Raw genomic sequence first — 20,025 nt, forward strand, 5'->3', positions numbered from 1 at the left:
GAACAATTACTGCCACTGACAAAAAATTACAAATTGTGCGAAGAAAAATAAATACTTCCCAGCGTACATGGCTAAAAAGGATAGCAGGAATAAACACGTAACAGAGTTCATAAGTTATAACTCATAAACCTTAAAAAAAAAAAAAAAAAAAAAAAACAAAAAGGATAGCAAAAACAAAAAAAAAAAAAAAAAAAAAAAAAAAAAAAAAAAAAAAAAAAAAAAAAAAAAAAAACCCGCCATGGATTGCCTAAAATTGAACAAGCTTTAACTTGAGTGCTGATTCTGAAACTGCTGATGTCTTTCTGAATCATAGGAATCCGGCTAGTATACAAATTTACCTGCATTGCAAACAATAAGATGATAATTAGAAAGAATCGATAACAACCGGTCGACTTGAGCATATTCAAGATATAGAAAATAAAAACAAGAATCACGTACCTATTTACACTAACTACCAGGGCATTTTCAGCCTGAGAATTGTCCTTTTAAGAGTTTAGGAGTAATCTTCAGAGTGATATCATTATAAGGCTCTTCTTGATGCAAATCCACGAGTCCATAATTCTTCAAAACCTGGGAATAAATTCAAAGACAGCTGTGGTAAGTACCAAAATTTATGGGAACATTGTTGAACTTAAGGAAATGGATGGAGTTTAAAGCATATTAAATCCCCTCATTATTGATCTAATTGAATCTAAAACGACAGTAACCAATAAGACATGTGATGTGAATCAAATCTGATCCAATGTTGTGAAGTGAAAAAATGAAAGTAGCCAAGTAAGATTTTAGCCTTTAATATAATCAAGACATAGTTTCCCAGGAAAGCTGAGACAGATATATTTGTCAATCCTGTGATTTTAAACGTGCTGTCGGAAGATAGCATGATACCCTTTTGTCTGATACAAATTATGTGTAATCAGGACAATGAGACTTGACTCCCTAGATATTGGTTTTATTTGGCATTCAGTTTCAAGTCAAAACCCATTACAGAGATATAGTGTCTGGATTTATAGAACTTACCAAAGTTTCAGAAAACATTCGAGCACATATTTTTCTCGGTTTGCCTTCCAAAATCTTGTTCATACTGAGGTCTCCAGATGATGAGTCACCTGATTTGCCTGACAAAGGGGTTGTGGATGACTGCCTCTTCAAATATTGAGCCACAGCCCTGCATTCAAATCCCAAAAAAATTCAATAATTAAAAGCTCTATAAATCCATGCAATGCTACTTATATTTTGGGGGCTCAGTTAAATCTTGAGGGATCTAGAGGCAAATGATGCACCTTGTTCGTGCAGACATTACTCGCAATTCTGGGGTTCCCTGATTTATTGAGGGCAAACCTAATTCTGGTGTTCCTTGGGATCCTATTCAACCACAGGTGAGTAACCATTTTGATAATCAAGTGCATAAAATAGCTTCTGTATCAAAAATTACCAGCTGGAGAATTATCATCTTGTTCCAAAAAACCAAGTTCCTGCAAAAAGAATAGTAGCACGTTAGGTAGAATGTCCATGAAGTGCATCCCATCAGATCATAAGACAAAAAAAAATTAGGTGAATCATGAATGATCTCGATATAAAAAGAAGATTAAGAAGAAGCAATTTAACTCCAAAATCAGACGTGTGAGGGTGATCGACAGAAAGAGTAAATTTTTCATTAATCCAAACTCATTAAAGTGGGGATAAACCAAATTGTAAGCAACCAAAGATTTTCCATACTTTTCGAAGATACAAACGACTTATTCCTAAGGTGAGGTGAAAATGAGGTGAGAATGTAGCATGATCTTAGTTCAAGAGAAAGGTTAAGTAGGTCTTAAAACACTGTTACATAACATAAAGGAACATAGTCTCTGACCGACGATACCAGTGAACCAAGATCGGTAATTCCTGTCTTTCTGGCGTTTTAGCATTTTGCGGAATACACTTTTTTTATCCCAGAAATACAGTCACAAAATCAAAATCATGTCAACCTATGACGAAGGTGATGCTTGTAAAGGAATAATCAAATATTATTAGTGCAATAAGAGATAGCTTCACTAACTACGAAAAGGAAAACACAGCCAAGTCCAAGAAATGAAGTTTAAACTCCAAAGAAAATATTATAAGAGTTATGGGTGGCGTACTCCTGCAGAATTCAACAGCTCTGGAATATCGAAAAGTGCTGTATGCTCATGATGAAGCCCACCCCCGAAGAATGTTTCAGGTGTTCTCATTTCTGAATCAGGAAGTTCAGGAGATAATCCCATTCCTGTGCCTGGTAGCGTTCCAGATCCTTCTGTAGTTTCCAGACGTTCTGATTGGAATTCATGGTTGGAATTTTTGAGAGTGAGCTGGCTTCTCCGGCTTCTCCCGGTTGAAGGAGGCATGATACTGGAGAATGGAGGCACACATCTTCCTGGTGATCCATGCTCATTATAACGAAGATGTTCAATTTCTATATCATCGTCATTACCGTTCGTATATTGAGAAACATTTGTCTTCAGGTGTTCTTTCTCGGTGATAAGAAAATGAGGTTTCGAAGTGAAAAAATCTTCTTTATAGATATCTTGAATAGCAGCACAAGATCCTGCAATTCAAGTAAACTGTTTGTTTCACATGAAAAGAAACTCCAAAGCTGACAGATCTAGTGAATATATTTGAGAAAAATGCTACTGACCAGATATTAAGGGCTCAAAAAAGACTCTATCCTTCTTTAATCGGTTGTTTAGTTTCCAGATGTCAAGAAAAGAACAAGGACAGTTTTTCTTCACCCGACATATATCAGAGGTATCGCTTAATGCATTCTTTATATGCCTATACAACAGGGTAAAAATATTTAAACAGGAACATATGTAAACTGAAAGTGAAAATAAATCACTTTTAGAAACCATACTGGTTGCTGAATACAGTTGACTCATCGAAAAACTGCTTTCTCTTTCTTTTTCTCCTTTGAACTTTTGGTTGTGCAACAGGTGGAGTTTCTTGTATTTTTATCTCAGGTGTCCGGTGGACTGCAAACCAAAGGATCAGATGTCATTGACAGGTGCAATGTATATCTAAACTCTTATGATAATAGACTTATAACACCCACCAAAATTTATCGAGGTATCCAAGTGCTCGAATGAATGTTCTTCATGCCTATGGGATGAAGGAGAAAGCCCTTCTGGAAACACTGCATCTGCTCTGACTGGAGTATAGGTTTCTTTATCTTTCAGGATTTGCTCCTCGAGGTATTTGTCTGGATCAACACAATCAGGCAGAATGGGAGAATTACTGAAATGAAAATCTTGTTTAGCATTACGCATTATTTCAATGCTTGGCGGATCTTGTGGGCTGCGATTTCCAATAGTTCTTTCATCAATGCCAATTGGACTTTGTCGGGACCGATGCATATGACCAGCATCTGTATCCAGTTGAACTGGAGGGATAACACTGTAAGAATAACGAAGAGATTCATAACTTATTCAAGAAGGTAATGAATTGTTAAATTTTGAAAATTTGCTTTATTCTTACTCCTCCAAAGGCACAGCCTCTGATGCTAAATGTTCTTGTGTGAATGATGAATCTCTGAGGTCATCCTATAAGAACATCGTTGTTGTAATGAAAATAATATAAAATTTAAATGCATCAATTCACAAACTAAAGGATGCACAAAACTGTTGGCACCTCATTAAAAGAGACAACAATGTAAGGATCTTTTCCAGTTGGAACTTGATCTGTTGGATACAAATCAAGAGGCTCACTATCAGTACGAATAGGAGAAAAAAAGATAATAAACAAGAGAGCAGCCATTTAAACATCAATACCCATCAACGTTATATCATCCTGGCTCTTAACGTGTGGATCTTGGCCCCTAAAAGACAAATTCCTGAATCTATCAGCATATTTTTCTAACAGAGGACAATGTAGGCAGTTTCATCAAAACATACCAGTCTTTATAAAAATCATCTACATCCATAGCATCAAGATCAAAAGTTTGCGGTAAAGTGACAGAATGATATGGAGCATGATTGGCATCTTCTGGCAGATTGACATTGACAGATGTAAAGACTCTATTTATTGTAATCCTTACATCATTACAATAGTCATAGAGATAGTCAACTTGCTTTGAATATATCCGTACGACCCCGAGCAAAAGATGTCCTGACATTCTTAGAGCTAAGGGCACCTCAGGGTACATGATTCGTTCTGCAAAATAAGCAGCAAACACTTGTTTCATCAACGAAGATCAAAACTATCGACAGATACAATTTGAAAAGAAGGGAATGGACATATGGTGTAAGGATTAAAACCGAGCATCATCCCTTTTTGCACATAAGTAAACAGAGCATCGTCCCTTTTTGCACATAAGTAACTAACTGCAGACTGAATAACCAAAATAATGCTCTTAAAGACTAAGCACCAAGCATCAACTACAAGGAAACTTGAAATAATAATTATTCAGTAGGCTCAGTCATATAATTGACCAACATACAAAATACATTCTATCTAGACAAAGGAGCCGAAAAATTAATTCTCAATTATTCAGAGGGTTCAAAGATGTCGAGGTACCGAATCAAACTCTACTTGGAGCATCCAAACGACAAGAAATTACAAAGAAAATAATGTTGTGATACCGAAATATATATCTAATCAAGGGAAAATATAATCTTTATGGAACACTTGTAGGCATAAGAAATATAAACCAACCAAAATGTAATATTTAAAAGAATATTCTAATCTTACCACACAAAAAAAAAATGAAAGTAAAATATAGAAAATGGAAAATTCTAGAAACTATCGGCGTTCAGGATTAGCAAAATGAAACTACAACAGTGAATCTTTGTCACTATATAAAAGATTCCGAAGCCCATTGAATTAAAAATCGATCATTTCTTTAATCTTCATTCAGTTCAATAAAAAAACGCTAAATCTTTCGAGAAAGCCAGTGCATCAGATATTACATACAAAAAAAAAGGTCAGCTTTTATTATCAAAGTTTGATAGATTTCAATCAAGACCCACGGATGAAAATTACAAATCGACCATAAATAAATGGAGAAATCAGAGAAACTTCACAGATGGGGACGGACCAACAGTCGATGGAATGTCAGTTGAGGTGTAATGAGATTTCTTGAGCTTGTGCTGCAAATGGGCAGCGCACCAAACCGTTCCCAACGGCCCCTTCCTGGCCAAGAATGTATGCGAGAAAAACATCGTCTTTTCCGACTACCCTCTTCGATTTCGCATGTATCTAAACATATATATACAGGTCTGTGTATGTCTATATATATCTCGGAGCTTGTGTGTCTAACTTGCGGGTGGGTTTTACTGGGGAGGGAGAGGCGGGAAGGGGAAGAGGCGCGAAATGGGTAAAATATCAATAAATTCCGAAATTGTCAATACAAAACAGGGCTGCTTATTTCGGTTATTTACGTAAGTGCCACCAGAATTTTTTAGTCATATAAAAAATGGAAAAAAAAAATGGTTTTTAATATAAACTCTGACTAAATAAACAAATATATAGTTTAGTATATTTAAGGAGGACGAAGTTCTTTCATATGAATACAATTTATATTTGGAAGAATAAAATTGCTATAGAAATTCATATCTTATTCATTTACATATTAATTTACATATTAATTATACAGAACACGAAGAATTTCAAATAATTTTATTATTTGTTGAACTTGAAATCAATGCTAATTAACATAAAATATTATATAAAAATGAAAAATATGTATTTTGTTAAAAGTAAAAATCGACTGTAAAAAGTAAAAATCTTAAACTCTCAAAATTTACCAAACTACACACTTTATAAAATTTTCTCTCTACTCAATTATAATTTTTTCACACATTGAGAGACTTATTTATAGAATTTCTTTAAAATAATCCAAAAATAAATATATCATTACATACATCATCACACACTAATTTTAAATATTTATAACTCTTATTTTCAACATTCAACTTTCTTATTTTCAACATTCAAATATTATAACTCATATTTTTCAACACTCCCCCTTGTGATGATGATCATGATATAATGATTGTCTTTATTACGTGTTTTATACTGGCTCGTTAAAAACTTTACTAGGAAAACTCATTTGGATAAAAACCATAGTAAGATAAAAAGAGTACAGTCACGTAAACTCTCCTTCATGTTAACACGAATGATTCTTCACAAATTTCGTAGATTGCGCATCCCAATATTATATATGTTTTCTGAAAATTGTCGTAGGAAGTACCTTCTGTATAATTTGACTGGTGAACAAATATTCCACATTCTCTGTGTTCAATTTGCAAACCCAGACAATAATTTGTTTTTCCAAGTTCCTTCATTTCAAATTCTTCTTTCAAGTACGACACAACTTCTTGAATTTCTTTATTCGTTCCAATGATGTTTAAATCATCAACATATACAGATGTTGTTTTTTTTAATGAAAACGCAAGAGCATATTGAATTGTTTACATATCCATTTTTCATTAAGTGTTCACTTAATNAATTTTCAGATACCGCCAAACTAATCAAATACTGAAACGTAATTGCATCCATAACAGGAGAATACGTTTTTTCATAATCAATTCCAGGCCTTTGAGAAAAATCTTGTGCAACAAGTCGAGCTTTATATCTTACTATTTCATTTTTCTCATTTCGTTTTCGAATAAAAACTCATTTATACCCAACGGGTTTTACACATTCAGGTGTAAGGATTATAAGCCCAAAAACGTTACGTTTATTTAGCGAATCCAATTCAACCTGGATGACGTCTTTCCATTTTATCTAGTCCTGTCGATTTTTACATTCACCAAATGATTTTGGTTCATGATCTTCATTTTCATTTATGATGTCAAATGTCACATTGTAAGAAAATATCTCATCAATTTCTTTTATATCTTTTCAGTTCCATATTTTTCCAGTATTAATATAATTGATAGATATTTCACGATTTTCATCAGTGTGTGGTTTTGACGGAACATTTTCATCATCATGATTTCTGCTGGAATATCATTTTCTTTTTTGTGATAATCGTGTTTCTCTATGCTTTTTCTTTTTCGAGGATTTTTCTCCTTGGAACCAATTGGTCTTCCACGCTTCAAGTGTTTAATGACATCATGAGTGTCTTCAATTTGTTTATTTGGAATTTCAATTCGAGCAGGGCATTTACAGAATGTATATATGATTTAGTTACCCATTTTGTGTCTGCAAATGTATCTGGTATTTGATTTGTTATTCTTTGCAAGTGCACAATTTGTTGTACATCTTTTTCACATTGTTTAGTTCTAGGATCCAGATGTAATAATGATGATGTATACCATGTAAATTCCTTTTCGATATTTTTCTTTTATCCCCATAACATTGGGAAGATTTCCTCATTAAAATGACAATCAGCAAAACGTGTTATAAACACGTCGCCTGTCTGAGGTTCGAGATATCGAATTATTGATGAGCTATCATAAACAACATAAATTTCGATCTTTCTTTGAGGTCCCATTTTTGTTCGTTGAGGCGGTGCAATAGGCACATACACCATACAACCAAAAATTCTCAAATAAGAATGTCTGGTTCTTTACTAAATGCTAGCTGCAATGGGGAATATTTATGATATGCACTTGGTCTGATTCGAATTAATGCAGCAGCATGTAAAATTGCATGTCCCCATATAGAAACAGATAGTTTTGTTTTCATAATCATTGGTCTAGCAATCAGTTGTAGACCTTTAATCAATGATTCAGCTAATCCATTTTGTGTATGTGTTAACTTTAAACCCAGAGAACGTACGTCCAAAAGAAAGAAAACAATTAATTCTATTCATGGTACTTAAAATCTACCTACTTACAGTGCTTTTTAAACTAAAAAAAACTGAACAGAAAACATAAAAAATAGGAAACCACTTTTCGTGTATCTCGCACGCTGAAACAGAAAGCTAACAAGAAAGAGAGAAAAATGATATGGGTTGTTTTCGCCTTTCACTCGATCGGCATTTGGACTTTCGCAGCTTGGTCTTATCCGGATTATCTGCTCACATTACTCCCCCTAATCCTGACTTGGCTTCAAATCACGGACTCCGAGTAGCTGACGCATGGAAGCCAACTTCACTCCTGACAATGCTTTTCTCAATGAATCAGCCCGTTGTTCTCCAGTGTTGACAAACTTTACCACAATCTGCCCCTTCTAAACACATTCTTTGATAAAATGAAACTTTGTATTGATAAGTGCAATTTATTGTACTTTTATTACTTGTTTTTAACTTAGAATTTTGTGACTCTTGAGCAGGTTTTATGTGATTTGTTGTTGTTTTTGTTGTTGTAGTTTGGAAGTTTAGAATAAGAGTTTGGAGTAGTAAAATGTTGAATTGGAAAGTGCAAAAGATAAAAATTTCAGAAGCTCCAGCGCACCCGCGCTAACACAGGAACCGCACCCGCGGTAATTGAAAATCGAATTTCAGAAGTTCTGCCGAAGCTGTACCGCACCCGCGGTCCTTGTTCTACCATACCCGCGGTCACTGAAGTTCGAAAATGAAAGTTTTCCCCGAAATAGCAGCGCACCCGCGGTGCCATCTTTACCGCACCCGCGGTCGTTGACAGACAAAGTCCGGAAATTCTGAAATTTGGTGTGCTGCGCATGGGAGTTGATGACTTTTGTGTTTTGCGTGCAAAGACTTGTCTAGGACTATAAAAGGCTTCTATTATTCACTATCTAGGTCATTGGGGAGCCAAGGAAGGAGTGGAGGCTGCTGAAAAAGGATTGAAGATCAAGTTCATCAAGTTCTTGAGAAATCTTTTGCACAAATCCGGGGACGGAAACTGCACTTCAAACTCTTGTTCTAAGTTCTTCTTTCTTTTATTTTTCAATTGATATTTCTTGTTTTGTAACTATGTTTTGTTGTTTTGATTGTGTTATTATGAACTAAGTTTTATTTCTAGAGGAATGATGGAACAAAACTAGAAACCATGTGTTGGAATCTATGACATAAGTTATTTAAGTTTTTCATCTTGTTCATTTGTATTATTCCAATCTTAATGCTTTCAATTTATTGGCCATAAGTTGAATGATTTATATGTTTACAATTTATCACTCGGAAGAGAAAATTATAAACAAGAAAAGGAACAAATACATCAATAGTATTTATAGAGTTCGGGAGGCCTATAATGCTATTGAAGCCTATAGAGAATCTAGTGTTTGAAATGTTATTTATTTATAGATTGTTGATGGGAATCTCACAATTCATTTTTAGATAACCAATATATACTTATTACTTGGAAAAGGGAGTAGATAATATTAGGATTCTTGGCTAATGAATAAGAAGAATTTAGAATTTTTATAACACAGCTAATAGGAATTACACATGGTGGATAGTTGCGTGAAATCAAACCTCTAGATCTTTTATTCCATTGTTATTTGCTATAAAAAGTTTGGTGTTATATTTTACATAAATCCATTTTCAATTTAGTTATTCTTGCAAACAAATCTTTTAAGTGATTTTTCTAAATAAAATTGAGACTATTTTAATTACAAGCATTAATATAAATTTAAATACATACTCCTCGTGGGATCGACAATTGTACTCGAAAATACATTTTATTATAACTTGACGTCGTGCACTTGTGAGCAATTAAGAAAACATGCAACAAGTTTTTGGCGCCGTTGCCGGGGAATATTTATTTTAAATTTATATTAATATTGTTACCAATTAGTCTTGATTTTAATGTAGAGCTGTTCTTATTGTATTACATTAAATATTGATTTGTTTCTTATCTTTGTTTGACAGTGCATGCGAAGATCACAAAATCTTGACTTGCTTATCTTTGATCCTGAGATAGAAAGAACCGCAAGAAGATTAAGAAAGGCAAGAAGAGAAGAGATTCAAGCAATGGCTGACAATAGAGATAATGAAAATCCACCCCCTGCAATACCCATCAGAGATCATTTTAAGCCGGTATTAAATACTCATTATTCAGGAATAGCAAGAGGGACTATTAATGCAAACAACTTTGAGCTCAAGCCCGCATTAATAAACATGGTTCAACAAAACCAGTTTGGGGAAGCAGCTACTGCAGATCCTCATCTACATCTCAGAACATTCCTTGAAATCACTGACACGGTAAAAATAAATGGTGTTTCTGATGATATAATTCGATTGCGTTTGTTTCCTTTTTCTCTTAGGGACCAAGAAAGAGGATGGCTCCAATCGCTTCCTTTGGGGAGTATCACTACATGGCAAGAGTTAGCAACCAAGTTCCTTGCTAAATATTTTCCACCTGCGAAGTCTGCACAGTTGAAAATTGAGATAAGTACTTTTAGGCAGACTGACTTTGAGCAATTATATGAGGCATGGGAACGGTATAAGGAGTTGTTGAGGAGGTGTCCAAACCATGGTTTTGAAGATTGGGTACAGATTGAATTGTTTTATAATGGTTTGAATGGACAAACAAGAGGCACTGTGGATGCAGCAGCGGGTGGCACGATATTTGCTAAATCACCTGATCAAGCATATGATTTGCTTGAACAAATGACCATTAACAGTTATCAGTGGCCGTCTGAGAGGTCAGGAGTAAAGAAGCAAGCTGGAATTTATGCCATAGATCCTATTACATCACTCACCGCACAAGTTTCAGCTTTAACAACTCAAATTGCAGCTATGAATAAGGCTAGTACATCAGAGGTTGAAAATGCATTGGTTGTTACTGAAGAACCACATATTCCTGATGAGGCTCATTATATCAACAATAGGAATTTTGGTGGCTACGGAGGATATCGAGGTAACCCTCCCCCTAATACATATCATCCAGGTTTGAGAAATCACGAGAATTTCTCATATGCAAACAACAAAAATGTGTTGAATCCTCCACCGGGGTTCAATACACAAAAAGGGGAAGGAAAGCCGTCTTTTGAAGATCTAGTTGGGACGTTTGTGGCAGAGTCTGGAAAAAGAATGGCTAAAACCGAATCTCGTCTTGATAACATGGAGACACACATGGGTAATATGGGTGCCACGATGAAATCTTTAGAAACACAGATTGGGCAACTAGCCATTGCTTTAAAGGATCAGAATAGAGGACAGTTTCCAAGCAATACAGAGGTGAATCCTAAGGAACAATGCAAAGCTGTCACACTCAGGAGTGGCAAGGAAATTGGTATCCCAAAACCTGTTGAAGAGGGTGTAGAGATTCTAGTCGAGGAAGATGATGGACAGGGTGTGAGTGTGGACAAAGAGAAAGTAGAGGAACCTAAGAAAGTGATGGAACAACAACCTTTACCGAAGGTGAATCTTCCATATCCTAAGAGGTTCAAGAAGAAAGGATTAGATGATCAGTTTGCAAAGTTTTTGGAAATATTCAAGAAAATACACATTAACATCCCATTTGCTGATGCATTGGAGCAAATGCCCAATTATGCTAAGTTCATCAAGGATGTGATGTCCAACAAGAGGAAACTTCAAGAATTTGAGACTGTAAAGCTAACCGAAGAGTGCAGTGCCATACTCCAGAAGAAACTACCACAGAAACTCAAAGATCCAGGGAGTTTTACTATTCCTTGTGTTATTGGTGGTTCTAGAATAAATAGGGCCTTATGTGATTTAGGTGCAAGTATTAATTTGATGTCTTTTTCTATTTACAGGACTTTGGAGCTTGGTGAGGTGAAGCCTAGCACTATTACTCTGCAGCTGGCGGACAGATCACTTACATATCAACGAGGGATAGTGGATGATGTGCTGGTAAAGGTAGACAAATTCATATTTCCTCCTGATTTTGTCATTCTAGATATGGAGGAAGACCAGGAGACGCCATTTATCTTTGGAAGGCCGTTCTTGGCCACCGGAAAAGATTTGATTGATGTGCACAAGGGCGAGCTCACATTGAGAGTAGGTGGAGAGGAAGTCATGTTCAACATCTACAACACCATCAGATGACCAAATGAGGTAAGTACTTGTAATAGTATTGATATAATTGATTCATGTGTATCTCATATTGGTGCAGGTAGGATGACAAAAGATTCCTTGGAGAGATGCTTATTGGAATCAGCTTCTATTGTGGATGAAGAGGATTGGGATGTGCGAGAGGAATTACTTGCTCTCAATACGCTACATAAAGAAAAGATAGATGCCCGTCATGAAGAGTTACTTGAAGACGCAAGTAAAGAGGTACCAAAAGCATCCCATGAATTGAAGGATTTACCGAGTCATTTGTGCTATGCATTCCTAGATGAGAGTTCGTCATATCCGGTAATTATATCTTCTGCTCTTACTAGTGATGAGAAAGATAGGTTGTTGAGGGTGTTGCGAGAATTTAAATCTGCTTTGGGATGGACAATTGCTGATATAAAGGGGATTAGCCCTACTGTTTGTATGCATAAGATCTTGATGCAGGAATCTTATTCTCCGTATGTTGATCATCAGAGGAGGCTTAATCCAGCCATGAAAGAAGTTGTGAGAGCTGAGGTATTAAAATTGTTAAATGCTGGTGTTATTTATGCTATATCTAACAGTTCTTGGGTTTCACCAGTACAAGTAGTGCCTAAGAAGGGTGGTATAACCATGGTGAGAAATGAGAATAATGAATTGATTTCAACTCGTCCAGTGACTGGTTGGCGAGTGTGTATAGACTATAGGAAATTGAATGATGCGACTAGGAAAGATCACTTCCCCCTCCCTTTTATTGACCAGATGCTTGATAGAGTAGGTGGTTATAATTATTATTGCTTTCTAGATGGTTATTCAGGTTACAATCAAATTGTTATAGCACCGGAGGATCGAGAGAAAACTACCTTCACTTGCCCCTATGGTACATTTGCTTTCAGAAGAATGTCATTTGGTCTTTGCAATGCACCTGCTACTTTTCAGAGGTGTATGATGGCCATATTTTCTGACATGGTCGAGGAAATAATGGAGGTTTTTATGGATGACATATCTGTTTTTGGTTCATCATTTGATCACTGTTTGCAAAATCTAACGCTTGTTTTGCAGAGATGTCGAGAGAAGAATTTAGTGCTGAATTGGGAAAAATGTCACTTCATGGTTCCAGAAGGTATTGTGCTTGGGCATAAGATTTCGGCTAGAGGGATGGAAGTTGATAAAGCCAAAGTTGTGGCAATTGAAAGCCTCCCACCGCCAAAGAATGTGAAAGGGATAAGAAGTTTCTTAGGACATGCTGGGTTCTACCGTCGTTATATTAAAGATTTCTCTAAAATTACTAGACCTTTATGTAATTTGTTAGAGAAAGATTCTACATTTATTTTCGACGATGATTGTTTGCAGGCATTTAACAGGATCAAGACAGCACTGATTTCTGCACCCATCATGATAGTGCCTGATTGGAAGGAGCCCTTTGAGCTCATGTGCGATGCTAGTGACTATGCTGTGGGAGCAGCATTGGGACAAAGGCGAGACAAGATGTTCAGGGCTATCTACTATGCAAGTCGTACACTTAATGCAGCCCAACAAAACTATACAACTAATGAGAAAGAGATGCTAGCAGTGGTGTTTGCATTCGACAAGTTCAGAACATATCTCATTGGTACCAAGGTAACTGTTTTCATTGACCATGCAGCTATTCGTTACTTGTTTGCCAAAAAGGATGCCAAGCCCAGGGTGATACGATGGATACTCCTACTTCAAGAATTTGACTTTGAAGTCAAAGATAAGAAAGGCTGTGAGAACAAGGTGGCAGATCACTTGTCACGCCTGGAGCTGGAAGAAAAGACCGAAGGTGGAGTTATCAATGAGTCGTTCCCAGACGAACAACTCTTCAAGGTAAATGTTAGACATCCTTGGTTTGCAGATCTAGCTAATTTTCTTGCTGCAGAAGAATTACCAACAGATTTAACTTATCACCAAAAGAAGAAATTTCTTCAGGATGCCAAGTTTTATCTGTGGGATGACCCTTTCTTGTTCAAGAGATGCGCTGATCAGATAATTAGACGATGTGTAGCAGAGGAGGAAGCAGGGATGATTCTAGAGCAGTGTCATTCTTCACCCTATGGTGGACACTGTGGAGCATCTAGAACAGCAGCTAAGGTATTACAGTCAGGTTTCTATTGGCCTAATTTGTTTAAGGACAGTTATACTTTAGTAAAGTCTTGTGATAGATGCCAAAGAGTTGGCAATATTTCTAGAAGCCATGAGTTACCACTAACAAATATTTTGGAAGTGGAACTTTTTGATGTCTGGGGTATTGACTTTATGAGTCCATTCCCATCCTCTTTTGGTCAATCTTACATTTTACTTGCTGTTGATTATGTTTCTAAATGGGTGGAAGCAATTGCCACTAGTACTAATGATGCTCGAGTTGTTGTTAAGTTGGTCCACAGGAACATCTTTACAAGATTTGGAACACCTAGAGCCATAATCAGTGATGAAGGTACGCATTTCTGTAATAAAATTTTTACCTCACTTTTGGCCAAATATGATGTGAAGCACAAGGTGACACTGGCATATCACCCACAAGCTAATGGGCAAGCAGAAATATCCAACCGGGAGATCAAGCAGATCTTAGAAAAAACTGTGAAGACAAACCGAAAGGATTGAGCAATCAAGCTAGATGATGCGTTATGGGCGTACAGGACTGCATATAAGACACCTATCGGAATGTCACCTTATAGGTTGGTCTTTGGGAAAGCTTGCCATTTACCTTTGGAACTGGAGCACAAAGCATTTTGGACTGTGAAAAAGTTGAATTTTGATATGGGAGCATATGGCGAGCAACGACTGTTGCAACTGAATGAAATGGAGGAATTCCGGAATGATGCATACGAGAATGCTAAGATATACAAAGAAAGGACCAAGAAATGGCACGACAAGCATATTCTTCGAAGAGAATTCAAGCAAGGACAACAAGTATTATTATTCAATTCTCATTTGAAGTTGTTCCCTGGTAAGCCAAAGTCGCGTTGGTCAGGGCCATTTGTTGTAGAAATAGTATACCCTCATGGAGCTATCGAGTTAAAATGCAACGATGGAAGAACCTTCAAGGTGAATGGACAGCGGATTAAGCCTTACTATGGGACTGAAGTAAGGAACATTGACATCATTGGGTTGAGCGAACCACCGTGAACAAAACTGGTATAGTCGGGCTGACGACGTTAAACCAAGCGCTAATTGGGAGGCAACCCAAAATTTTATTTTATTTTTTTTATTGCATTTTGTTTTCGGTTTTGTTTTTTTTTTTCTTGTATTCTTATTTTAGGTTGTTTATTTTTAAAAATATTGTGTGCTTATTTTTTCCCAAATCTTAATGAATCCCAATTGTTTTCTTTTCAGAAAAAAAAAAAGAAGAAACTTTCCCGAAAGCCAAGCGCACCCGCGGTAATACTGGAGCGCACCCGCGGTTGTGGTGTATACAAAATACTGAAACTTTCCCGAAAGCCAAGCGCAGCCGCGGTTGTAGTGTATACAAAATACTGAAACTTTCCCGAAAGCCAAGCTCACCCACGGTATATTCTTGAGCGCACCCGCGGTCGTGGTTTTTAAAATCAGAATGGGGCAGAAATGACGAATAAACGAAGAACCCTTCTCAAATTTCTCTCCTCCACTGCGAAATTCCTCCACTCAATATACATTCCTCCACTCAAAATACACTCCACACTTACATTACTTCAAAAACTCCACTAAAATTTCCATCTACATTTCATACAATCAACACCAAACCTAGGGTTTGAAAGGGGCTCGAAAATTTCATCAAGATTTGATTGGAGCTTCGATTTTGTTATTCCAAGAAACATTTCTACACTCAAGGTGAGCAAATCTATAGTACATTTGTTGAGATTCAAAATTATTGGTGTTATTTACTATGGAAGGAAGAAAAAAAAATTTTGACATTTATTGGACTACATTCTTGATATTGTGGATTATATTGGTGTGTATATTGTTGAGGTGGTGTTATTGTGGTTAACAAGTTTGGGGGAGTGCAGAATCATCTAGTTTTGTGAATTAGAGTGAAGAGAAAGTTGGTGTTTTGAAGGTGTTTGATAAAATGCCTCCAAGAAAGAAACAAGCAAAGGGTGCATCATCAACTGCAAATTATGATGCAAACAAGTTTTGGAACGAGAAAGCGGAGGAAAACTATGGAAGAATTTTGAACAAAAGCATGATAAAAGAAAGGGGATTTGATCTGAGTTTTACCCGATCCGAAATTGGATTAATGCTCACTGCTCGGCATTGGGAGGAGTTTGGCAGGCAACCACAAGATGCTGTCATTTCGTTGGTGAGAGAATTTTATGCTAACCTCAAGGTTAGGCATGAACAATTAAAGGTGTTGGTGAGAGGAAAAATGGTAGCCTTTGATGCACATACGATCAATATGTTATATGGTATCCCTCCAGTTATGCATGATGAGTATGAAGAATACCGGGCTGAGCAAGTTGATTATAATAATATACTTCAAACAATATGCATAGAGGGAGCGGAGTGGAGAATGAGGGAAGATGTGCATGTTAGCCTAGCAAAGTCTGATCTGAAAAGTGTTGCCAAAGATTGGTATTCATTTATTTCTGCTAGGATTAAGCCTACCGAACACACCACCACTGTCATCAAGGAGAGGGCTATCCTTACTTTTTGCATCATGACGGGACGGACAATTGATTTAGGTCAATTGCTACAGAGTTCGATGCTTGATTATGCAAATGGTAACTCTCCTAGTGGACTCCTCCACCCTTCTCTTATCACTGCATTATGCCGTAATGCGGGAGTGACTTGGGATGTGAATGAAGAATTGTTAAAGCCGAAAAATGTCATTGTGGTAATTTAACCAAATAGGGCAGTGAGAGGTGAACAAGCTGAGGCACGTCGAGATGAAAGGGAATTCAACAGAAGAGCTGCACAAAGACGTGCCCATGCTCAAGCTCAAGATCCACAACCACCACCACAACCGAAACCAGGAAATATGAGAGATAGGTTGACCCATTTAGAAGAGGAAATGCGAAATCAACGCCAAGACATGGATGCGTTTCGGTTTAGGACCGATACATTTATGGACTATATGATGGATTTTACGTCTGTCTTGGCTCAGTAATTTCCAGCAGCTTCAACCTCTGGTAATCCATTCCCACCTCCTCCACAATGGCCACCCTTATACCAACCGCCGGAGTTCCAACAACCACAAGATGACCCAGATGATGAGGATAACAATGACTACTGACGGTCGTTGCCCGAGGTATGTGTATTCCTCTATTTTCCATGTTTATTTACATCGAGGACGATGCACATGATTTAGTTTGGGGGAGATGTTATTTTATTTATTTTATTTTGTGTGTTTATTTGTGTTTATTTATCTATTTAGTTATTTGAGTTGTTTGCTTGTGTGTTTGTAGTGTTTTAGTCATGAAATATTTTTTTTAATGGCCAATGATGAGAAAAGAAAAAAAAAATTGTGTTAAGAAGAAAAGTCATGCATTACATTCATGTTAATAGATCAATTTGAAAAATTTAGAGAACAATCATGAGATTTGGTAAATTTGAGACTAATAATTTCTATAAAACTCTGTGATTTTCATTTGACATTGAAATAAATTTTTTTTAAGCACATATATGATTGAGGCAATCTTTGATTTTATTTGGGCCTATTTATATTGTTCATAAATATTCAATTGAAGCCCTCTTGAGCCTACATGAGAAAAGAATTGTGTTCTTGAAATTTCTTGGAAGCCAAGCACTTTTCTTTTGAATATATATGTATTTGGTTGATGCATTGAGACACCACTTTTCACAATGATTAGATTCTACTTTGTGTTGGTGAATTGAGATTTTGTATAGAACTATCCAACCAACACTCGAGGCGAAATACGGACAAACTATGATTTAGGAATGATTTAGGTGATTTTTGGATCGATTGAGCCTTTCAAGCTACCAAATAAAATTAATTTATCATTTGTCACCTCTTTGTAGCCTATATGAATTCGAATGTCACACGTAAATATGTGTAAAAGACCCCCATTCGATATCCTTTCAAATATCCCACATATACTACCCCGTTGAATATCTTAAACATAAATTTCCTACCTTCTCAAGAGAGTAAGAATTTAAAGGAAATTCTCCTGCAAAAGAAAAGAAAAATGAATAATTTTTTTTCCGAAGAAGTTGGAGAAAAATGGGAGAAAAAGAGATGAAATGAATAATAAAAAAAAATGGAGATGAAAGAAAAAAATGGAGATTGCAAAAGAGATAAAATTCAACTTACTCCCTTATTTGAATTCCTAATCTTCATTTGTAGCCATGAGCCAAGGCCTAACATTACAAGCATTCCAAATCCTATTGACCAAGTCATAGTTGTCCAATATACTAGTGGAGAATGATTGGGAGGATCTAGCCTATGGACAATCGATAAACACTTCCATTGAGTATGAATCTTGATCAATTTTACACACACCTCATTGCATCAAATATTTATTGGGCATTCCTTTCTTGAATGAATATGGCTTTGAACCCAACCTTTACCGGAAAAGACCTCTTGATTTGTGTTTGTTAAAAAAAAAAAAATTGAAATCGATTGAGAATGTTTTGAAACTTGAGTTGAAGAGATTAGAAGTTAAGAAAATTAACCGATTGCATGATTTTATCCGGATGAAAAATTGGTTGGATTGATTTGACTTGTGAATGCACGAAGAGTTTGTTAATTTATCTTGAGGCCAAGTTCTTTAAAATATTTCATGATTTGTTTGTTTGTGTTGTTTTGTTTTGCTCGGGACTAGCAAAATATTAAGTTTGGGGGAGTTTGATAAGTGCAATTTATTGTACTTTTATTACTTGTTTTTAACTTAGAATTTTGTGACTCTTGAGCAGGTTTTATGTGATTTGTTGTTGTTTTTGTTGTTGTAGTTTTGAAGTTTATAATAAGAGTTTGGAGTAGTAAAATGTTGAATTGGAAACTGCAAAAGATAAAAATTTCAGAAGCTCCAGCGCACCCGTGCTAACACAGGCACCGCACCCGCGGTAATTGAAAATCGAATTTCAGAAGTTCTGTCGAAGCTGTACCGCACTCGCGGTCCTTGTTCTACCGCACCCGCGGTCACTGAAGTTCGAAAATGAAAGTTTTCCCCGAAATAGCAGCGCACCCGCGGTGCCATCTTTACCGCACCCGCGGTCGTTGACAGACAAAGTCCGGAAATTCTGAAATTTGGTGTGCTGCGCATGGGAGTTGATGACTTTTGTGTTTTGCGTGCAAAGACTTGTCTAGGACTATAAAAGGCTTCTATTATTCACTATCTAGGTCATTGGGGAGCCAAGGAAGGAGTGGAGGCTGCTGAAAAAGGATTGAAGATCAAGTTCATCAAGTTCTTGAGAAATCTTTTGCACAAATCCGGGGACGGAAACTGCACTTCAAACTCTTGTTCTAAGTTCTTCTTTCTTTTATTTTTCAATTGATATTTCTTGTTTTGTAACTATGTTTTGTTGTTTTGATTGTGTTATTATGAACTAAGTTTTATTTCTAGAGGAATGATGGAACAAAACTAGAAACCATGTGTTGGAATCTATGACATAAGTTATTTAAGTTTTTCATCTTGTTCATTTGTATTATTCCAATCTTAATGCTTTCAATTTATTGGCCATAAGTTGAATGATTTATATGTTTACAATTTATCACTCGGAAGAGGAAATTATAAACAAGAAAAGGAACAAATACATCAATAGTATTTATAGAGTTCGGGAGGCCTATAATGCTATTGAAGCCTATAGAGAATCTAGTGTTTGAAATGTTATTTATTTATAGATTGTTGATGGGAATGTCACAATTCATTTTTAGATAACCAATATATACTTATTACTTGGAAAAGGGAGTAGATAATATTAGGATTCTTGGCTAATGAATAAGAAGAATTTAGAATTTTTATAACACAGCTAATAGGAATTACACATGGTGAATAGTTGCGTGAAATCAAACCTCTAGATCTTTTATTCCATTGTTATTTGCTATAAAAAGTTTGGTGTTATATTTTACTTAAATCCATTTTCAATTTAGTTATTCTTGCAAACAAATCTTTTAAGTGATTTTTCTAAATAAAATTGAGACTATTTTAATTACAAGCATTAATATACATTTAAATACATACTCCTCGTTTGATCGACACTTGTACTCG

The 20,025-nt window shown here is 36.1% G+C and overlaps 2 protein-coding genes across 2 annotated transcripts; one reads left to right on the forward strand and one right to left on the reverse strand.

The window, feature by feature from the left end:
• Positions 1–214: 214 nt before the first annotated feature.
• LOC140985835 (sister chromatid cohesion 1 protein 3-like) lies at positions 215–5,289 on the reverse strand. Its single transcript, XM_073453789.1, has 14 exons — positions 5,048–5,289; positions 3,906–4,164; positions 3,783–3,829; positions 3,643–3,692; positions 3,490–3,554; positions 3,068–3,408; positions 2,870–2,987; positions 2,654–2,790; positions 2,121–2,563; positions 1,433–1,472; positions 1,281–1,362; positions 1,018–1,165; positions 439–570; positions 215–338 (listed from the first exon to the last, which is right to left on the reverse strand). Exons 1-13 carry the CDS (start codon positions 5,169–5,171, stop codon positions 466–468), a joined length of 1,959 nt encoding a protein of 652 aa, XP_073309890.1. The 5' UTR covers positions 5,172–5,289; the 3' UTR covers positions 215–338; positions 439–465.
• A 4,441-nt stretch (positions 5,290–9,730) lies between these two features.
• On the forward strand, positions 9,731–11,869 carry LOC140985893 (uncharacterized). The gene has a single exon (XM_073453840.1). The coding sequence runs from the start codon at positions 9,731–9,733 to the stop codon at positions 11,867–11,869; it is 2,139 nt and encodes a 712-aa protein (XP_073309941.1).
• Positions 11,870–20,025: the final 8,156 nt, after the last annotated feature.

Source organism: Primulina huaijiensis, chromosome 10 (genome assembly GCF_012295235.1).
Source record: "Primulina huaijiensis isolate GDHJ02 chromosome 10, ASM1229523v2, whole genome shotgun sequence".
Lineage (NCBI taxonomy): Eukaryota > Viridiplantae > Streptophyta > Magnoliopsida > Lamiales > Gesneriaceae > Primulina > Primulina huaijiensis.

Coding starts and splice junctions, on each gene's coding strand:
- LOC140985835 (XM_073453789.1), bottom strand. CDS start 5,171: ATGTTTTTCTCGCATACATTCTTGGCCAGGAAGGGGCCGTTGGGAACG. Junction 1,363..1,432: donor AGATGATAATTCTCCAGCTG/GTAATTTTTGAT, acceptor GTGGTTGAATAG/GATCCCAAGGAACACCAGAA. Junction 1,166..1,280: donor GTAATGTCTGCACGAACAAG/GTGCATCATTTG, acceptor ATTTGAATGCAG/GGCTGTGGCTCAATATTTGA.
- LOC140985893 (XM_073453840.1), top strand. CDS start 9,731: ATGCGAAGATCACAAAATCTTGACTTGCTTATCTTTGATCCTGAGATA.